The sequence below is a fragment of the Choloepus didactylus genome, chromosome 18 (genome assembly GCF_015220235.1).
Source record: "Choloepus didactylus isolate mChoDid1 chromosome 18, mChoDid1.pri, whole genome shotgun sequence".
Lineage (NCBI taxonomy): Eukaryota > Metazoa > Chordata > Mammalia > Pilosa > Megalonychidae > Choloepus > Choloepus didactylus.
Window position 1 is genome coordinate 49461828 of NC_051324.1, and position 18071 is coordinate 49479898.

Sequence of the window (18071 nt, forward strand, 5' to 3'; positions counted from 1 at the left end):
CGGACCTGGCAGGTAAAGTAGCTGGCCCTCCCCCTTTCCTTTCACTTGTCCTCCCCTACCCAGACTGGGGACTTCCAACAGCAGAGAGGAAGGGCCTGAAGGCCTGCTGAATTTCTTTCCCCCAAGGTCACATCTTGAAGGTGTGGTGTTATTGCGCTTGGAGGGAGGAGCTGTGACTTGGAGGGTAGAGGCCTGAAGGGGCTTACTTTCCTGGGCCCTGAACTTGGGAACCAGAGCCCTGCCATGCACCAGCCTCTCACTTGCCCACAGACACACTGAACCTCAGGCTGGAAGGGATCTCAGAGACCATGAGGTCCAGAGAACTAAAGACTTAAGAGGATTGGGGAGGATGTACCTGATGGCACAAATGTCTGATGGTCTAAAGGCCCCAAACCAAGGGTTTCCCATGCACCCCACAGGCCACGATGAAGAAAGAGACACCTTTGTCATGGCCCCTTCTCCATTCTCACCCCATGGCTTCCGCTTGGGCCCTTATTATCCGCCACCTGGACTGTTGAAGTAGCTGGCCTTTCTTCCACAAATACATCTTCCATGCAGCCAACAGTGATCTAAACATCCAATCTAATTTTAAAACTTTTCAATCCATAAGCCACTGAATCAAGTACCAATTCTTACTTGTATACAAGATACAGAAGGATCTGGTCCTTTTTCAATTCTTTCCACTTTAGCCTTTGCCAGCATTCCCTCACACTCTATAGTCTAGATTAAGCCAAGCAGTTTCACAGTCTCTGCTTATCCACCTGTTGAATGAAACTTTAAAGGCCCCACTCCAAAGTCATTCCTTGGTAAAGTCTTCCTGAAACACCCTGGAAAAGTGAGTGTATCAGTTAAGAATGCTCTTAGCTGAAAGCAACAGAAAACCAAGTAAACAGTGATTCTTAGCCCAGACTGCCATTAGACTCACCTAAGGAGCTTTGAAAAATCCCCATCACAGGACACATGCCAGATCAAATTAATCAGAATCTCTGTGGGTGGATCCAGACATCAGCAGTTTTCAAACCCTCCTGTATCTAACATGCAGCCAAGTTAAGAAGCAAGTGGAGGTTTATTTTTCTCATAGAGGTCTAGAGGTAGGAGATTGCTGGTGTTGGTTGAGTGGCTCAGTGATGTCCAGGCCAATGTCTCAGTGATACACTTGTCCTTTCCTTTCTGCTTTGTTGCCTCAAAGTCACACACCATGTGTGTGCACATAGATGATCCTCCATGTGCAAAGCAGGGAGGCGAGAGGCCAGCCGATCTTCTTTTATGGGCAAATCAAACACTGTCCCAGAAACCCCTTCTGCAGACTTCCACTTAGATGTTATTGATCAGAACTGGGCACCCCCAGCTACAAAGGAGGCTGGAAAAATGAGCAACGTGATCCCTGATAGGCTGAGAGACCAACCAGGTTCTATCATCAGGGATTGAGTCCAAGGTGGGGTGTATTATCGAGGAAGGAAGGAGGGAATGGATACCAAGCAGCCAGCCAGCAGACTCAACCACAGTTAGTTATTCTCTGTGCTTCAAAGTCCTTGTCTGTTAGAGCAGTCGTCACATTAACATGTTGTGGGGACATGAATCTACATGTCTTTGTCTCCCTCTAGATCAGTGGTTCTCAGCTCAGGCTGCACATTAGAAAATACCAGTGCCTAGGTCCCACACACAGATTTTTAATTTAATTAGTCCTGGCAAAGCCCTGGCATACCTAATTTTTCAAAGCTCCCCAAGTGATTCTAATGCGTAGGCTGGGTTTTGAGAACCACTGCTGTAGCTGCAGTACCTTAAGAAGAGGGTCTGTATCCCCTACAACTTGGCACAAAGGGCTTGCATGAAATCTTCAATGAATGAATGAATCACTGTCACAGAGAATGTCCCCTCCAACCTCTGTCAGCCCCACCCTGCACTGTGCACTGCCCTAACTGCAGTTCCCCTGCCCCATGCTTAGCCCTCCCTTAACTGAGCGCTGCACTTAGCCACCCTCAACTGACTGCCAGCCACAGCTCCAGCTGGACTTGCCTATGTGGACAGTCTGCCCAACTCTTGCACAGCTGCTGTGCTAGACACCCCAGTCCCGCTCTTTCCCGGTCACTGCCCTAGTCTGAGAAGGAGAGAACTCTTTCCACCAACAACCAGCCTCAACTCTTGGGTCTTAACTAAACCCCTTGTCCAGTGTGAGAGGACAAGGGCAGCAGAAGAGTGCAGGAGCCCCCATGCTTTCTATCCCATGTTCAGTCACACTTCTGAAACAGACACCAGCATGTTCAGTTGCTGAATACCTGACCTAACTAACAAACCCAAAGAGAAAATTGTTGCTTCTCTTGCCCAAGTGCAGAAAGTGTATCTCATCTGGTTCCTTGCACGAAGGGGAATCTGATAAGTGCCCCTGTGTTGAGCTCACAGAATGAGTCAGTGGTAAGTACATGCCCACGGGTGACATCATTTGGTCTTCGACCTTCTGGGTCTGGCCCCAACATGCTCCTTAAACTGTTTGTTCCAAAGTCACCCCCAGGCCCAGCCTCACGGGCATGTGGTGCACAGTTACACAGGACCCCACACTCAGAAAGACCCCACACTTGGTTTTAGGCTCTGCTGTCACCGTCTTGAAATTCTTAACAATTTCATTTTGTACTGGGCCCTGCAAATTATTATGCATCCAGTTCTGGTCATCCATAATCTCTTAGCAAGTTCAGCAATGTTTTCCTTCTCAGAAAGTCTTTCCCTGATTATCACTTCAGCCTCTTTTGTGAAAGTTGTCCCTCCCTGTCACCCCATTCCTCCGTTCTCTTCCGCCTCCCTGACTTTACTTCTCTACTTCTTTTCTGGATGGCAGAAGTGACCCAGGGTTCAATACAATACTATGGATATTATAGGGGGCCAAAAGGCAAGAGAACGCAGGGTATTGGCAAGGGTGTCGTGGAGGAAAGACAGATGTCAACTGGTGATAGGAGGTGGCTGGAGAAAGAGTCAGGAAAGTGGGACTCTTACCTAAGTTGGGCCACTGACTTACTGGGTAACTTTGGTCCCATCCCCTCTCTGAGCCTCAGTCTACCTATCTGCAATCCAAGAGGGTTGGACTAGATGATCTCAAAGGTCCCTTCCTTTGAGTTCTGTCAATCTTTGAGAGTCTAAGTTCCAACACCAAACTGGAGAGGGTGTAGGTAGGACAGTGTCACAAGAGAGTGAGGCTATGGGAAGGCCAAGGCAGCTGGTGTGGCTGGCACTAAAGGTCATGGTCAGGAGATAAGCCACCATGAGCAAGGGTAGTGGATGGGTCATCACATGGATATTCACATCCCTGAACCCTTGTCCCTCCCGCCCCTGCAGGGTATAGGAAATGTGGTGGAAAGGAAAACTTGACCCAGGTGCTGAAATCACGGGGGAAGGCCAAAGTGTGTTCTGGAAGGCAGTAATGATAACAACCAGCATTTGTGTAGCATTTCACAAAGTACCTTCCCATCCACCCAACCCTGTGTCCATATTCTCACCTGCAGACAAGGGCTCAGAGAGTTCGGATGATGCCCAAAGTCACACACAAAACTCATCTTCTGGCTTGAAATCCTTCCTTCCAGTGAGCATTAGGAGAGGGTGGGATAATGGGGTAGCATGGTTAGAATCAAGAGGACCTGGGAATAAATTGTCCAACCCCTCCTTGGCTCCCAGGAGAGTCTAAAATGCCACCTTGGGAGCCCAGAGCCACAGCAAACAGAGAACCCGAGTCAGTTCCAATTCAGAACATAAAGCTGTGGGAAAGCCCACAGGCAACCCCATGGAACTCCAGCCGCCAGGAAGACCCCTTCCAACTCCTAGAGGGGTCATTTGCTAACAACTCAGAGTACAACTGGGATTGGACCACAGCACCCCCTGGTACGCAAGAGGGTCGGCTACCTGTGAGGAGCCAGATGAGGTCCTGCCAAGACTCATATTTTCTGAGGAAAAGGGGGAGGAAAGTTTACTCACCAAGGAAGAAGGTGCCATAGGGCATGGTAAAGGGCAGAGAAGGAGAGTGGGGGGAAGGATGGAGTTGGGGGAGACAGGTTGCCGGAGGCAATGGATGTGGGATGGGGCCCACCCCAGTTCTACCCCCCAAGGCTTGCCAAGCAAGGGTCCTTCTGCCCATCCAGGCTCTGGGCAAGGGACAGAGGTTCTGGGGAGACAGAGTCTCAGCTCCAGCTGGGGAGAGGGTGATGGAAGTTGGCAATGTAAGGTCCTCTGGGAGGAGCTCATGGTGGGGAATAGTCCTGGGGTCTGGTCTCCCGAAGGCAGGATGCTCTTCAGGGTCTGGGATCTGCTCTTTTTGGCTTCATCTGGCCAGGCCGTGGCTCAGGTATCTGACACCGACTTCTGGGGCCCAGAGTCACATGCCAAGAAACCCAACACTGTTGGGCCCCAGCCCCCAACTCCAGCAGCTATGGGCAAGCAGGACTTCTGGAGGAGGAAGCAGGTCTCCAGAATCGAGCAGCAGGGAGGCTACTTCCGGGGACAGAGCAGCACAGGAGAACGCTCTCCCAGCAACAGGGGTGAGAGGCTGGGAGGAGGAGGGAGAGGATGAGGGAGAAAGAGCAGGGCAGAGAGGACAGTGCGGAGGTATGTGGGGGACGGGTGCTGAATCAGGAAAGAGGGTTGGTGGGCATAGAAGTTGGGGCCTGAGACACACCTTACCTAGTCACCTAGCCTAGCCAGGTACCCTGAGGTCCTATCGCTGATCTGCTCCCCTTGTCTCCTTCATATTAGTGCCAACCGGGTCCTTTGGTGCCTGTCTGGCCCACCTGGCAGACCCCAAGTAGGCAGGGGAAGAAGACGTTGTTCCAGTGAGAGAGATCAATACATGGAGGAACCAGAAGCTCAAAAGTCCCCAGACCCCAAATGACCAACAGGGCCTTAAAACAAGACACCTTGAAGATTAGCCCTCCAGAACCAGAGACCCCAAAAGGTTCTCAGGCCCAGGGGACTCTTTACTTTACCCAAAGGGCCCTTACTGAGGAGCCCTAGACCAAGAGAGACAACAAGAAGAACCCAAGAAAGCCACCCAGGCCTGAGACACCTCCCAAAGAAGGGGGCCTAGCCCAAAGAGACTCAGGAAGAGAGACCCAGGAAGGGGAATGGGATTCTCTTCACTCACTCTGCCTTTATGGGGCCTTTTCTTCCCCAGGACTATGCCAATCTGTGGCCATGCTCCCACCAGCCAGTCGTCTCCTGTACCTCCTGCTGGTGACAGGCATGGGGGGTGCCATGCCCAGCCCCCGGGTACCTCCCCAGGGCTGCTACGTGGCCGAGGAAGCTGATGAGCAGACGTTCCGCTGCAGCCAGGCAGGCCTGAGTGCCGTGCCCACTGGCATCCCCAATGACACCCGCAAGCTCTACCTGGATGCCAACCAGCTGGCCTCGGTACCAGCTGGTGCCTTCCAGCACCTGCGTGTCCTGGAGGAGCTGGACCTGTCCCATAATGCCCTCACCCACCTCTCACGGGCCGCTTTCCAGGGCCTGGCGGACACTCTGCGCCACCTAGACCTCTCTGCCAACCAACTGGCCTCGGTGCCCGTGGAGGCCTTCATGGGGCTGCAGATCCAAGTGAACCTCTCTGCCAACCCTTGGCGCTGTGACTGTGCCCTCCAGGAGGTACTCAGGCGGGTGAGGCTGGTGCCGGGCACTGGTTCGGGCATTGTGTGTGGCCCAGGTGCCCGGCCAGACCTCGTGGGGCAGGAGTTCCTGCCACTGGCAGGGGAGGAAGAGCTGTGTGGAACGGGGCGGGGTGGAGCCCGGAGGAGCACCGACGTGGCCCTGCTTGTCACCATGGGGGGCTGGCTGGCGCTTGTGGTGGCCTATCTGGCCCACTACGTGTGGCAGAACCGGGACGAAGCCTGGCGCCCTCTCAAGCGGGCCCCGGTGATGCCTGTGCACTCTGAGGACTCCTCCACCCTCAGCACGGTCGTCTGATGACCTCCCCACCCCTCACCCCACACTGCTACCCCATGCCCTCTCCTTTCCTCTGACCCCCTCAGCCTCTCCTGCAGCCTGACCCCATCCCTCAAATTCCATCCCACCCTTCCTTTCCTCTTTGTCTCCCTCAAACCCCTGATCTCTCTCTCGACCAACACCACCTCAGATTACCAACTGTGCATCTGGATTGCACTAGACTCAGAACTTGAAGCCCCTGAGTCCACCGTCCTGGGGGGAATGACAGAACAGAGCATGATAGGAGGTGGTGTGTGTGTGCCAGCTCCGAGCAGGAGCAGGTCACCGTGGAGCGCTGCGGACAGCCTCTGCCTGGCTGAGAGTGAGCTCTACAGAAGACGTGCGAACTGGCTCCTAGAGGACAAGGAGGACTTTGGGCAGAAAAGGGAGAAGGACCCTAGAAGGAAGACAATACTCAAAGGCAAGGTAAATGTGATGTAAAGCAATTTGGAATGCCTGGGCAGTGGCAAGACCTACCTCAGAGCAGGAACAGAGGGTGCAATGCGGGGTGAGGGGATGGTGGAACTGATCTGAGCTGGAGACGAGGCCAGAAGGCAGAGTGTGGCCAAATCATGAAGGACTCTGTGGGCTCCTCCTCTCTTCTCCGTCCCTCTGCCTTGACTGAGAACTTCCACCCCACCTTCTTGCCTCACTCTTGCCCCCAGGTACCTCTCCTGGTTGCCTCTATCAGGGTCCCCTACTGCCTTTTCCAAAAACTTCCCCATCTCTCTTCCCTCTCCTTTACACACAGAAGGGCTTCCCGAACCCTTGGGGGAAAAGTGGAAGTGGTCTCTCGTGCGACCGAGCTGGAGATGGGTGACTAGAGAAGTGGGGGTGGGAGGAGGGGGGCATCTCCAAGCAACTCAATAAAGTCACTTTTCTCCTCTCCTCTGATCTCTGTCTCATTGAGTAGGCCGGGCAGTGAGACGGGGTGGGAGAAGTGTTGAGCTCCCCACACCACCTCCTCCATCCGCTTTGCTGGGGGTGCTCCTGCAGAGGGCAGGCCAGCTTCCTCTCTCCCCTCCCCTCTCCTGCCTCCTGACACCAGAGTTGATCTTCCAGGGAAGCCAGAGTCCATGAATTAATGATGATGGAACTGGAAGGCTGGGGGTTGGGAGGGGGGCCTGGAAGGAGGACCAACAGGAAGGAGGGAGGGAGGGCAGTGTCCAGGCATGAGTCAGCAGGCCGTTGGTCTCCACCTGCTGGGCCAGCCAGCCTCCCCAGGCCTGAGAGCGGAGAGGGGGTCAGAGGAGGCACCTGGAGGAGGGAGCTGCTACCCCCTTGGCAATCTGCCTTTTCTCTCCTGGTGGAAGTCTAGCAGGGGATAGGGAGAAACCAGATGTGCTCAAAGTTAACAAAAGAATTCCTGAGGGAAAAAAAAGACTGAAGGAGGGGGCCATATGAGGTATCCCTACTACCACATAGGCTTCTCCAGGGACCCAAAGAGGTCAACACACTTTGTCCCCTGCCTGCACTCAGCATGTCCACTCACTTAGGCTCTGTGGAAGAGAGATCTACTTTTGGAAAGTGCCTGAGAGCCCTGATAGAAACTGAAGATAAGAACCTTTGAACCGTGTTCTCCCCAGTTTGGGGCAGAGAACTGTGAAAGGCCTCAAGGAGTGGCAGAGAGGAATCCATGGCCTCTCCTGGTCTCTCTGTCCCATACTGCCTTCCCTGTCTCCTTTCCAGGGCCCCCACCCTTCCACCCAGCTCCCCTCTTCCCCCCCACTCCAAGTCTGAGCTCTCTGATATCATCCAGAAAGCACCATCTTGACCCATCTCAGACAAACCTGGGACTCCATCCTCTTTCCTCAAGAGACATGAGCTTTCCCCCACCCCCCACTCCGGGGATGCTCAGGATGGGGAAAAGAGCTCAAGATGGGGTGTGGGAGGTTTCAGGTTGCAGCTTTGACTGTCCTGGCCTGGGCCTTGGAATTCTGGCCCCAATCTATGAAACCCACCACTGGTCCCTTCCCTGCCACTCTCAAGGCCTGTCCCACTCTGCTTGCCCATCTTCATCTGGAATCAGGTTGTGACGTGTCTCACTGGGTTCTGGGAAATAGACTGTGTCTCCATCACTGGTGCCCATTCCTGGAGCCTCATTTGACAACCTTCATCTTGAGCAGCAGAGATGAATCTTTAAGATCTACAGAGAGAGACACAGTTCCCCCTCTCCTGATACCCCGCTTCAGTTCTCAGCGGTCAGCTCAGGATGGAAAAGGATCCAGGGAGGGGAGCTTTGCCTATAGCTCAGATGGAGGGGGCTCTGAGGCCAGGACATCCTGAGCCCAGGATAATAAATGTTCCACCAAGTATCCCCATGGTTTCCCTGCAGCTCAGGTTCCTGTCCCTCTCTACAGCTAGGCCAGGAGGAAAGAAAGAGGGAGGATGAGTGGGGCAGAAGATGAGGGACTTGGGGAGGTGGTGGAGGAGATGGTTCATTGGCTCCCCTCCCCAGGAAAAAACCCCTTCACCCCAGCCAATTGGGGTTCGTGAATCAGAATTTGCTGGGAGGAGGCTGTCAGAAGCTGTAGCTTCAGCTCAGCCCATCACAGAAGACTGGAGGGAGCAGGCCCCCCACAGACTCAGAGAGGCCCCTGCCTAGAACAACAGCACCCTGGCCTCTGGGTTGTCCTTGTCCACTGGGCAGCCAGGAGGGGTGTGGCATAACTGGCTTCACCCCCATCCTTATCTCTGCCAGGGCCCTGGGATCATGAGACCTGTGTTCTGGAATGCTACCCAGTCCCTGGTGAGGCAGGTCCTATTGGGGACCTCATCCCCGTGGACGGCCTCACCAAAGCCGCCCACTATTGGCCCTTCTGTCTGGTACGGAGAAAGAGAAAGGGTATGTTCTTTCTGGGGGACACAGTACATGAAGACCAACCTCTGCCTCCAGGATGTTCTGCAGCCAGTAACAAAGCTGCCAGGTACTGAAGGAGCCAAGCCGGACGCCTGACCCAGCTCTGAGGTGAGAGGTGGACATGCATTCCAAGAACCCGGGAGGCCTGGGGTAAGCCCCAGCTTTCACCCACATTGTAGCATCTGGGAGCCAGCGGGCCCTGCATAGGGGTGGGAGGGAACTGAAGTACCCAGTCAGCCCTTCCACCACCGGCTCTTCCTGTCCTAATACCCAGAGGCCCGGGGTGGCAGAGAAAGGAGACGGTAACCTCAGGGAGCACCTAGTCTGAGGAGGGAGGTGGGAACCTAGCTCTCAAGGAACTCCCAGCCTAGTGAAAGAAATAGGGCACTTTCTCTTTGGGAATCACAGCCTGATGAAACCAAGACATACCCCAGACATTCTTCCTCCCACAGTTCCAAGCTCTGTCCCTGGGGCCATGCAGAACCAGCTCCATCTCTCTTGGGCTCCACAGCCCTTGGTTATTTGAAGAGGGCCCTGGAATTTCTAGCATTTGGGTCAGTATGTCATGGTTCTTCTCTGAGCTTGTCTCTCTGTCCCCTTTAACATTCCCCCAGCACCACACTCGTGCCTGCCTGCAGTCCCCTGCCTCCCTCGGCAGTTGGCTCTTTATTCGTCTCCTTTTGTGGATAATGAGGCTTCTTAGATGCCTGAGTCTTCTCTCACTCACAAGACTCATTTCTGCGAATAGGACGATTACTATCTTCCTCTTTTAAAACATTAAAAAAAACTTAAGTCCCCACACTGAGATTAATGTCTGTGGTCGGCCCTCAATTCACACTCACTGTTGGGGTTGGGGGCTATTTATCACAGAGTCGGTCAAGGAAGGTTTCCTGCAAGGAGTGTGTGGGAGCAAGCACGAGTGGCTCTGTCCTGCAGAGCCGACAAAGGGTTCCAAAATGACAATCCAAGGCCACAACGAAGGGGAAGTGACAGCCAGAGTGAAGACTGCAGCTTTGGGCTCCCAGTGAATGTCTCTGTCACAGTTGGGGGCAAATGCCACAACTCCCTAGACATCCCAAAACTGAGTGTTGGGAATGATCTGGAAAATCTAAATAAGATTTGAGGAGTGCGGTAGGGTGCGGTGGGGAGGGAGGTTGAGGATTCCAAGCCAGGTGAGAGGGGCTGGCAAGGGCAGCACAGACTACTAGAGCTGGCAGGGATCTTCATTTTACAAAAAGGCCCAGAGACAGGTAGCAAGTTGTCCAGGGTCACACAGAGAGTCACGGAAGAACCAGTACTAAAACCCCCAGGGTCCCTGTTACTCTGGGACACACACACACACTCTCCTGCCAAGAGAACGGGATGAGGGAGATGTAAGGAGGGCCAAGGGTGCAGCTGAGGTGGCCCTGACATATATGGGAAGAGGGCCCTGCCCACTCAGAGCCCTCCAGCCCAACCCCGCCCCTCCACCACAGGCAGCTGAAGAAGCCAGAGCCCTTATTCCTGCAGAAGCTGCAGAAGTGTAGGGAGAACCTGTACATGGTGACAGGGTGACCAAGGTGATGGAGATGCTGAGGGAAGCCACCCTGGAGAAGGGGGCATCTCCAATCCCTCCTCACTGCTGTGGGGCTCAAGGTGGGGAATCGCCAGGATGCTTTCTCTGCCCCACCCCATCATGCACGCTCTTGACCCCACTCCTTCCCTCCCAGAGCCCCTGACTCTCCTCTGCGTCCTTGCCCATCAGTACGTCTGTCCCCACGAATCCTGTGAGGTAGACTAAATTTCTATTGCAGTCCCCACGTCATAGTGTTTAGGAAACTGTACCTCAGAAAAGTCCAGTGACTTACCCAAGGTCACCTGTTACTTCGTGAATCCATGAGCAAACCCCATGTTTCCCACTCCCAGCTTTCCCCTCTCAACTCCATCCCCATGACAGGGTTCTCCCACCCTCTGCCCGGCTTCCCCTCTTTCATTCTCTCCCATCTTCCTATCCTCTCCTCCCTGCCCCTTTGACCACCTGTCTTTCCCCAGGGCTCCCTCAGTTTCAACACCACCATCAATCGGCCTCTGGCCTTTTGCCTCAAGAAAATAGCCACTGGGGAGAAGAGCTGGGGCACGCCAAGTGTCTTTCCTTGGGTCTCTCCACCACTTGCCTATCGCAGTTACCCATGCGGACAGGATGTGCCCCTTTCCCCTCTGCAGGATCCTCCGTGCCTAGAGGAAACCTGGTAAGGAGCTGAGCCTTCCCCTGAGGTGGGTGTCTGAGCAAAGGGGACAAGACGCCAAGCCCGCAAAGGGGGCTTCTGAGGATGGGGCCTCAGGGTGAAGTCATGCTGAGGCGGGTGCGGCGCACTTCGGGCCTGAGACCGCCCGCTGGAGCCCACGGGGCTTCAGGAGCTACAGGCCGAGGTGGAGGAGGAGCTGCCGGCGCTGAAGAGCCAAACCAGGGAGCCGAGGGCCGCGGGGTAGAAGGAACTACCCCGGCTGCCGCGCCAGGAGGCTCGGTGAGGGCGGGGCTGGAGCTCTGGGGGCGGGGCGAGGCGGCGGGGCGGGGCGGTGACGGTCTGATGGCAGCGCTGGGGGAGGGGCTTAAGGTAGCTGGGGGCGGAGTTGGATTCGGGGCGGAGCTTAAGCGGCGAGAGGCAGACTGCGGCAGGGGCAGGACGGGGGTCTGCGAGGGGCGGAGCCTCGGGCGGCTGAGACCGGCTTTGCGTTGGATGGGCTGGAATGGCCCTTTCTCACTCTGGAGTCCTCAGCTGGCATGTCCGCCCAAGGCTGGCTCTTTCGAGGCTGAGGGAGAGACTGAGCCCCTGCCCTGAAGGAGGCCCCAGGATAAGCGGAGACCTGGTCCCTCTCCGTCTGGGACCTACCCGTCTCTCTGATTGTAGGCTATTGAGCTGATCACTTCGCATCGCTCTGCCGGGTGGGTCGGGCCCTGGATCTTGACGGAGTCCTCCGAGGCTGCAAGAGACTTCTAGCAAACTCAGCCCGATGCTGGCTGGGAACATCCTCTAAGGGCAGGGGCCTGGCCATGATGAGGGTCAGGGTTAGGGAGAGGGGGCAGTACCTGATGTGGCGGGCTTACTGGGTTAGGCCCAGTGGTATTAAGCAGGTCAGGCAACATAATTTGTGAGATTTAGTGCAAAATGAAAATGCGGATGCCTTCTTCAAAAATTACTAAGAATTATTATTCAAGATGGCGGTGGCCGAGCACTAAACCACACAGTAGGCCCGTGCAACTGCACAGATCACACGCCCAAGCCAGCCCTGGTGCCAAGCTACAGGCACAGTGAATCAGGGCCCAAACCCTGTTGTTCTCTCCTCCAAGGAAAAGGCAAGAGGTGTGAGCCCACCCACCCCTGCCCATTTTCCCCAGAAGAAAGGGAATATACCCCTCCCAGGCTTTCCTCTCATCCTCTCCTCGGGGAGAGAGAGTGACTGTGCTGCTCCCCTCAACAAGTTAGCCCCACTTCCCAGAGCCACCTTACAATCCCCTGCCTACTGGAGGGAGAGAGGGCATGCCCTTGTCACTCAAACCCTCTCTTCTCCTTTATTCTCTGCTGAGCTGAGCCAGGAGCAACAGCTGCTGCAGGCCATGATGGTGGAGAAAAGGATCTGACCCTACGGATGAAGCTGGTAAGGGGTCTGGGGGTTGTAGGATACAGGTGGGGTGTTACAAGTAAGATAAAATTGAGTTTGAACACTAGAAAGGATCCTGGAATGCATCCAACTCCATCCCCTCACTCACGGATGAGCACTCCAAGACCCAGAGAGGGTAAAGGACATCTCCAGGGCCACACAGCTCCTGGCAGAGTTTGCAACAGAACAGGGGTCTCCACATTCTTAACCTATGCCCATATCTGCTTGCCTCTACTACTAATAGGCAGAGAGGCTGAGATTTAAAATTTTACTGCAGATTACCTCTGAAGTTGATGGCTTCCCAAATGCAAAGCATCCTCTGATGTTCATTCTCTGCTGTGCAGATTGAGATCCTCCCATACCAGAACTTCCTCCAGGGGAAGGCAGGGCCCGTCCATCTTCACTGTGAGCTGCTTAGGGTCTTCTGGGATGAGGAGCTGAAAGTGACGCAGGCCCTGATGGGACCCTGCAACCTTCTACACTCTGGAGCCCAGTGCCCTGCTGCCTCTCTGTGCCCTCTCTGCTGTCCCCACTGTCTTTCAGGTGCTGGCCAACAATACCTGGCTCTCTGCTACTTTTTCCACCATGGATCCCCAGTCCTGGCCAGACAAGCCCTGGGGAAAGCAGAGTGGGGCTTGGGCCAGGTCTGGGGAGCTGGTGAAAATGGAGAGGCACTTTGGCTCTAAGCTCCCCTTGGAGACAGAGCTTCAAAGCTTCCGTCTGGAGCCCATTCTCTTTAGCAGGGACCTGGGGGCTCTGTCCCATCAGAGGGGCTCAGTGATCACAGCCAAGGAGAAGAGCTTCTCTTCCATCATCCATAAAGTGGGTAGGAGCTCCCACACCTGCTCCAGCCACATCAGCAGGAGTTCAGGAAGAGCTGGGGTGCTGGGGGGAGGATCTGGCTTGCAGGCACCAGCCCCCGTTGACAAAGGAGGTTTCTCTGGCCTCCTTGCCTGCACCAGCTTGATGGGTAGGAGGATCAGCAGTGAGAGCTGACAACTTGAAGTTTGGTGCTGAGTTTGATACAATCTGAGCTGAACATCAGCGTCTGCTCAGCCTCGGGCTCCAAGGCTGATTTGGGAATTTGGGAAGAAACCTCAAATCTCTCTCTCTCTTTGTGTGTGTATATATATATATATATATATATATTTTTTTTTTTTTTTTTTTTTTTCAGGCAATAAGAAAAGATTCCAGGAACTCTTATTCATTGCTGGTGGGACTATATAATGGTACAGCCACTCTGGAAGAGTTTGGAGGTTTCTCAGAAAACTAGATATTGATTTACCCTATGATCCGGCAATTCCACTTCTCAGTATATACCCAGAAGATTTGAAAGCAGTGACACAAACAGACATTTGTACACCAGTGTTCAGTTTGTACACCAGCGTTCAGTAGCAGCTTTATTCACAATTGCCAAGAGATGGAAACAATCCAAGTGTCCTTCAACAGAAAATGGATAAACAAAATGCAGTATATTCATATGATGGAATATTATGCAGCAGTAAGAAGCAACAAGGTCTTGAAACATATCGCAACATGGATGAACCTTGAAGACATAATTCTGAGTGAAACAACTCAGACACAACAGAAGAGATACTATATGTTACCACTTGTATGAACTATCTGAACAGCGTAAAACCAATGTCTTATAAAAATATTGGGGACCTAGTGATAGACAGTAGCTAGTGAGGGGGAATAATAATCTGATACGCTCAGATATGTTAATGATAGTGAATTCAAAGGAATGGTAATGGAAAGGGGTGACGATTGTTAAAGTTAAATCCTTCAGAGTGCTCCTATGCCAGCTAAGTCCCAAAACCCAGAGGCAATAGCCTCTTCAGGAACATCAACCAGATATGTCCCCTTTGCTCATAAAGTCAACACCCCTTTCTAACATGAACAGGTTAGGGTGGTCACTGCCTAGACATCCCTGAAGATCAGGAAAGTGATTAAACTAGGGAAAGGGGTAGCAACAGACAAGATGGAATTTAACAAAGAATTATGAACACTGAATCTTGATATAATTTGATTTTCTTAGTTGCTGGGGTATTTGAATAGATAGAAGGAAAGAATTGAAATGGTGGAACTGTAACCCATAACATCCTTTGAAATTTGTTCGATAGCTACTTGTTAAATTGTAATTTGAAAGCTATACCTTTTTGTATATATGTTATATTTCACAGAAAGGAAACAACTGAAACTGTGGTACTATAACTCATAATAACTTTGGAGTTAAACCATACTTGAAAGATATTACCTTTTTGTATATATGGTATATTTCATAATAAGGAAATAACTGAAACCACAGAATTGTAACCTATAATATTCTTTGAAATTTGTTCTCTAACTACTTGTTAAATTGCATTTGGAAAGTTATCACTTTTATGTATATACGTTATATTCTACAATTAAAACAAATATGAGGGAAAAAAAAAAAGAAAAGAAAGGATTCCAGAATTTTTACTCTGTCCAGAAAGGGGAAATTGCAGAAGTATAGCTTACAATCTACAGTCTGCACCCCAAAACTTCCAGCCTCCCAAGTGAGATATAAAACACCACACCCTTGGGGAGCATTCTTCCCATCCCTCCACCAGACAGCCACACACCCCACTTGCAGCCCAGCTTCATCCCTAACCCTCCCACGACCTTTACTCAGAGGAGGTCTGGCAGTTTGTCTGTGCAGGGGGCCATTTACCCCAAATGCTCCAACCATCCCACACCCTACAAGTGGTCTCCATTACCGTGTCCCTGCTTCCTGAACCTTCTCTCTGCCCTCATAACTCCCAGAATGCCATCTTTTCCCCATTCTTGTCAAGGTCAGTGCCTTTCACCCTTCAGAATTCTAGTAGCCTTCCCCTCTCTCTTTACTCTTTGACCCCTTCCTGAGGGGAAAACCAACAATAATAAAGGAAAATGGGTAAGAAAATAATTCCCTGTCCCACTGTCCATCTGCAGTCTGCAGTGCACCCTATGGGTCAGAGGGACAGTATGTTCCCAGAGAACAGGTTGCTGGGGCTTCCTCCCCTGACTCAGGGTCCTTCCCCACCCCCCTTCTCCAGTCAACCACACACAAATCCTCAACTCCATATGCGGTTCAGGGATGATTCTCACCCATGACCTACCGCAAGTGGCCAGCAGAGGGCGGTAGAGCAAAGCCCAACCACCTGCCTGAAAGGGACTTCCCATCCCCCTGCAGCAGCCCTTACAACTACAGTCTCAGCCCTGATTCATTTTTTTTTTAATCATCATTTTATTGAGATATATTCACATACCACGCAGACATACAAAACAAATCGTACTTTCGATTGTTTACAGTACCATTACATAGTTGTACATTCATCACCTAAATCAATCTCTGATACCTTCATTAGCACACACACAAAAATAACAAGAATAATAATTAGAGTGAAAAAGAGCAATTGAAGTAAAAAAGAACACTGGGTACCTTTGTCTGTTTGTTTCCTTCCCCTACTTTTCTACACATCCATCCATAAACTAGACAAAGTGGAGTTTGGTCCTTATGGCTTTCCCAATCCATTGTCACCCCTCATAAGCTACATTTTTATACAACTGTCTTCGAGATTCATGGGTTCTGGGTTGTAGTTTGATAGTTCCAGGTATCCACCACCAGCTACCCCAATTCTTTAGAACCTAAAAAGGGTTGTCTAAAGTGTGCGTAAGAGTGCCCACCAGAGTGATCTCTCGGCTCGTTTTGGAATCTCTCTGCCACTGAAGCTTATTTCATTTCCTTTCACATCCCCCTTTTGGTCAAGAAGATGTTCTCCATCCCACGATGCCGGGTCTACATTCCTCCCTGGGAGTCATATTCCACGTTGCCAGGGAGATTCACTTCCCTGGGTGTCTGATCCCACGTAGGGGGGAGGGCAGTGATTTCACCTTTCAAGTTGGCTTAGCCAGAGAGAGAGGGCCACATCTGAGCAACAAAGAGGCATTCAGGACGAGACTCTTAGGCACAAATACAGGGAGGCCTAGCCTCTCCTTTGCAGCAACCGTCTTCCCAAGGGTAAAACTTATGGTAGAGGGCTCAACCCATCAAAACACCAGTCTCCTATGTCTGTGGTGATGTTAGCAACCATGGAGGTGGGGTAGGCGAATACCCCTGCATTCTCCACAGGCTCCTCAAGGGGGCACTACATCTTTTTTTTTTTTTCCTTGTTTGTCTTTTTTCTTTTTTTTCTTTTTTTTAACTTTCCCTTCTTTTTTAAATCAACTGTATGAAAAAAAAAAGTTAAAAAGAAAACAAACATACAATAAAAGAACATTTCAAAGAGACCATAACAAGGGAGTAAGAAAAAGACAACTAACCTAAGATAACTGCTTAACTTCCAACATGTTCCTACTTTACCCCAAGAAAGTTACATAATATAGCAACATATCTGTGAACTTGTTCCTACTATATCCATCAGAAATTAACAGACCATAGTCATTTCTGGGCATCCCCAGAACGTTAAATAGCTTATCTGTTCTTCTTGGATTATTGTTCCCCCCTTCCTTAATTGCTCTCTACTGCTAGTTCCCCTACATTCTACATTATAAACCATTTGTTTTACATTTTTCAAAGTTCACATTAGTGGTAGCATATAATATTTCTCTTTTTGTGCCTGGCTTATTTCGCTCAGCATTATGTCTTCAAGGTTCATCCATGTTGTCATATGTTTCACGAGATCGTTCCTTCTTACTGCCGCGTAGTATTCCATCGTGTGTATATACCACATTTTATTTATCCACTCATCTGTTGAAGGACATTTGGGTTGTTTCCATCTCTTGGCAATTGTGAATAATGCTGCTATGAACATTGGCGTGCAGATATCTGTTCGTGTCACTGCTTTCCGATCTTCCGGGTATATACCGAGAAGTGCAATCGCTGGATCGAATGGTAGCTCTATATCTAGTTTTCTAAGGAACTGCCAGACTGACTTCCAGAGTGGCTGAACCATTATACAGTCCCACCAACAATGAATAAGAGTTCCAATTTCTTCACATCCCCTCCAGCATTTGTAGTTTCCTGTTTGTTTAATGGCAGCCATTCTAACCGGTGTTAGATGGTATCTCATTGTGGTCTTAATTTGCATCTCTCTAATAGCTAGTGAAGCTGAACATTTTTTCATGTGTTTCTTGGCCATTTGTATTTCCTCTTCAGAGAACTGTCTTTTCATATCTTTTGCCCATTTTATAATTGGGCTGTCTGTACTATTGTCATTGAGTTGTAGGATTTCTTTATATATGCAAGATATCAGTCTTTTGTCAGATACATGGTTTCCAAAAATTTTTTCCCATTGAGTTGGCTGCCTCTTTACCTTTTTGAGAAATTCCTTTGAGGTGCAGAAACTTCTAAGCTTGAGGAGTTCCCATTTATCTATTTTCTCTTTTGTTGCTTGTGCTTTGGGTGTAAAGTCTAGGAAGTGGCCGCCTAATACAAGGTCTTGAAGATGTTTTCCTACATTATCTTCTAGGAGTTTTATGGTACTTTCTTTTATATTGAGATCTTTGGTCCATTTTGAGTTAATTTTTGTGTAGGGGGTGAGGTAGGGGTCCTCTTTCATTCTTTTGGATATGGATATCCAACTCTCCCAGCCCCATTTGTTGAAAAGACCTTTAT

General features: G+C 51.1%; 1 protein-coding gene across 1 annotated transcript; it reads left to right on the forward strand.

Moving 5' to 3' along the window:
• The first annotated feature begins 4264 nt into the window (after positions 1-4264).
• On the forward strand, positions 4265-6169 carry LRRC3C (leucine rich repeat containing 3C). Its single transcript, XM_037810492.1, has 2 exons — positions 4265-4517; positions 5150-6169. Exons 1-2 carry the CDS (start codon positions 4265-4267, stop codon positions 5932-5934), a joined length of 1038 nt encoding a protein of 345 aa, XP_037666420.1. The 3' UTR covers positions 5935-6169.
• The last annotated feature ends 11902 nt before the right edge of the window (positions 6170-18071 follow it).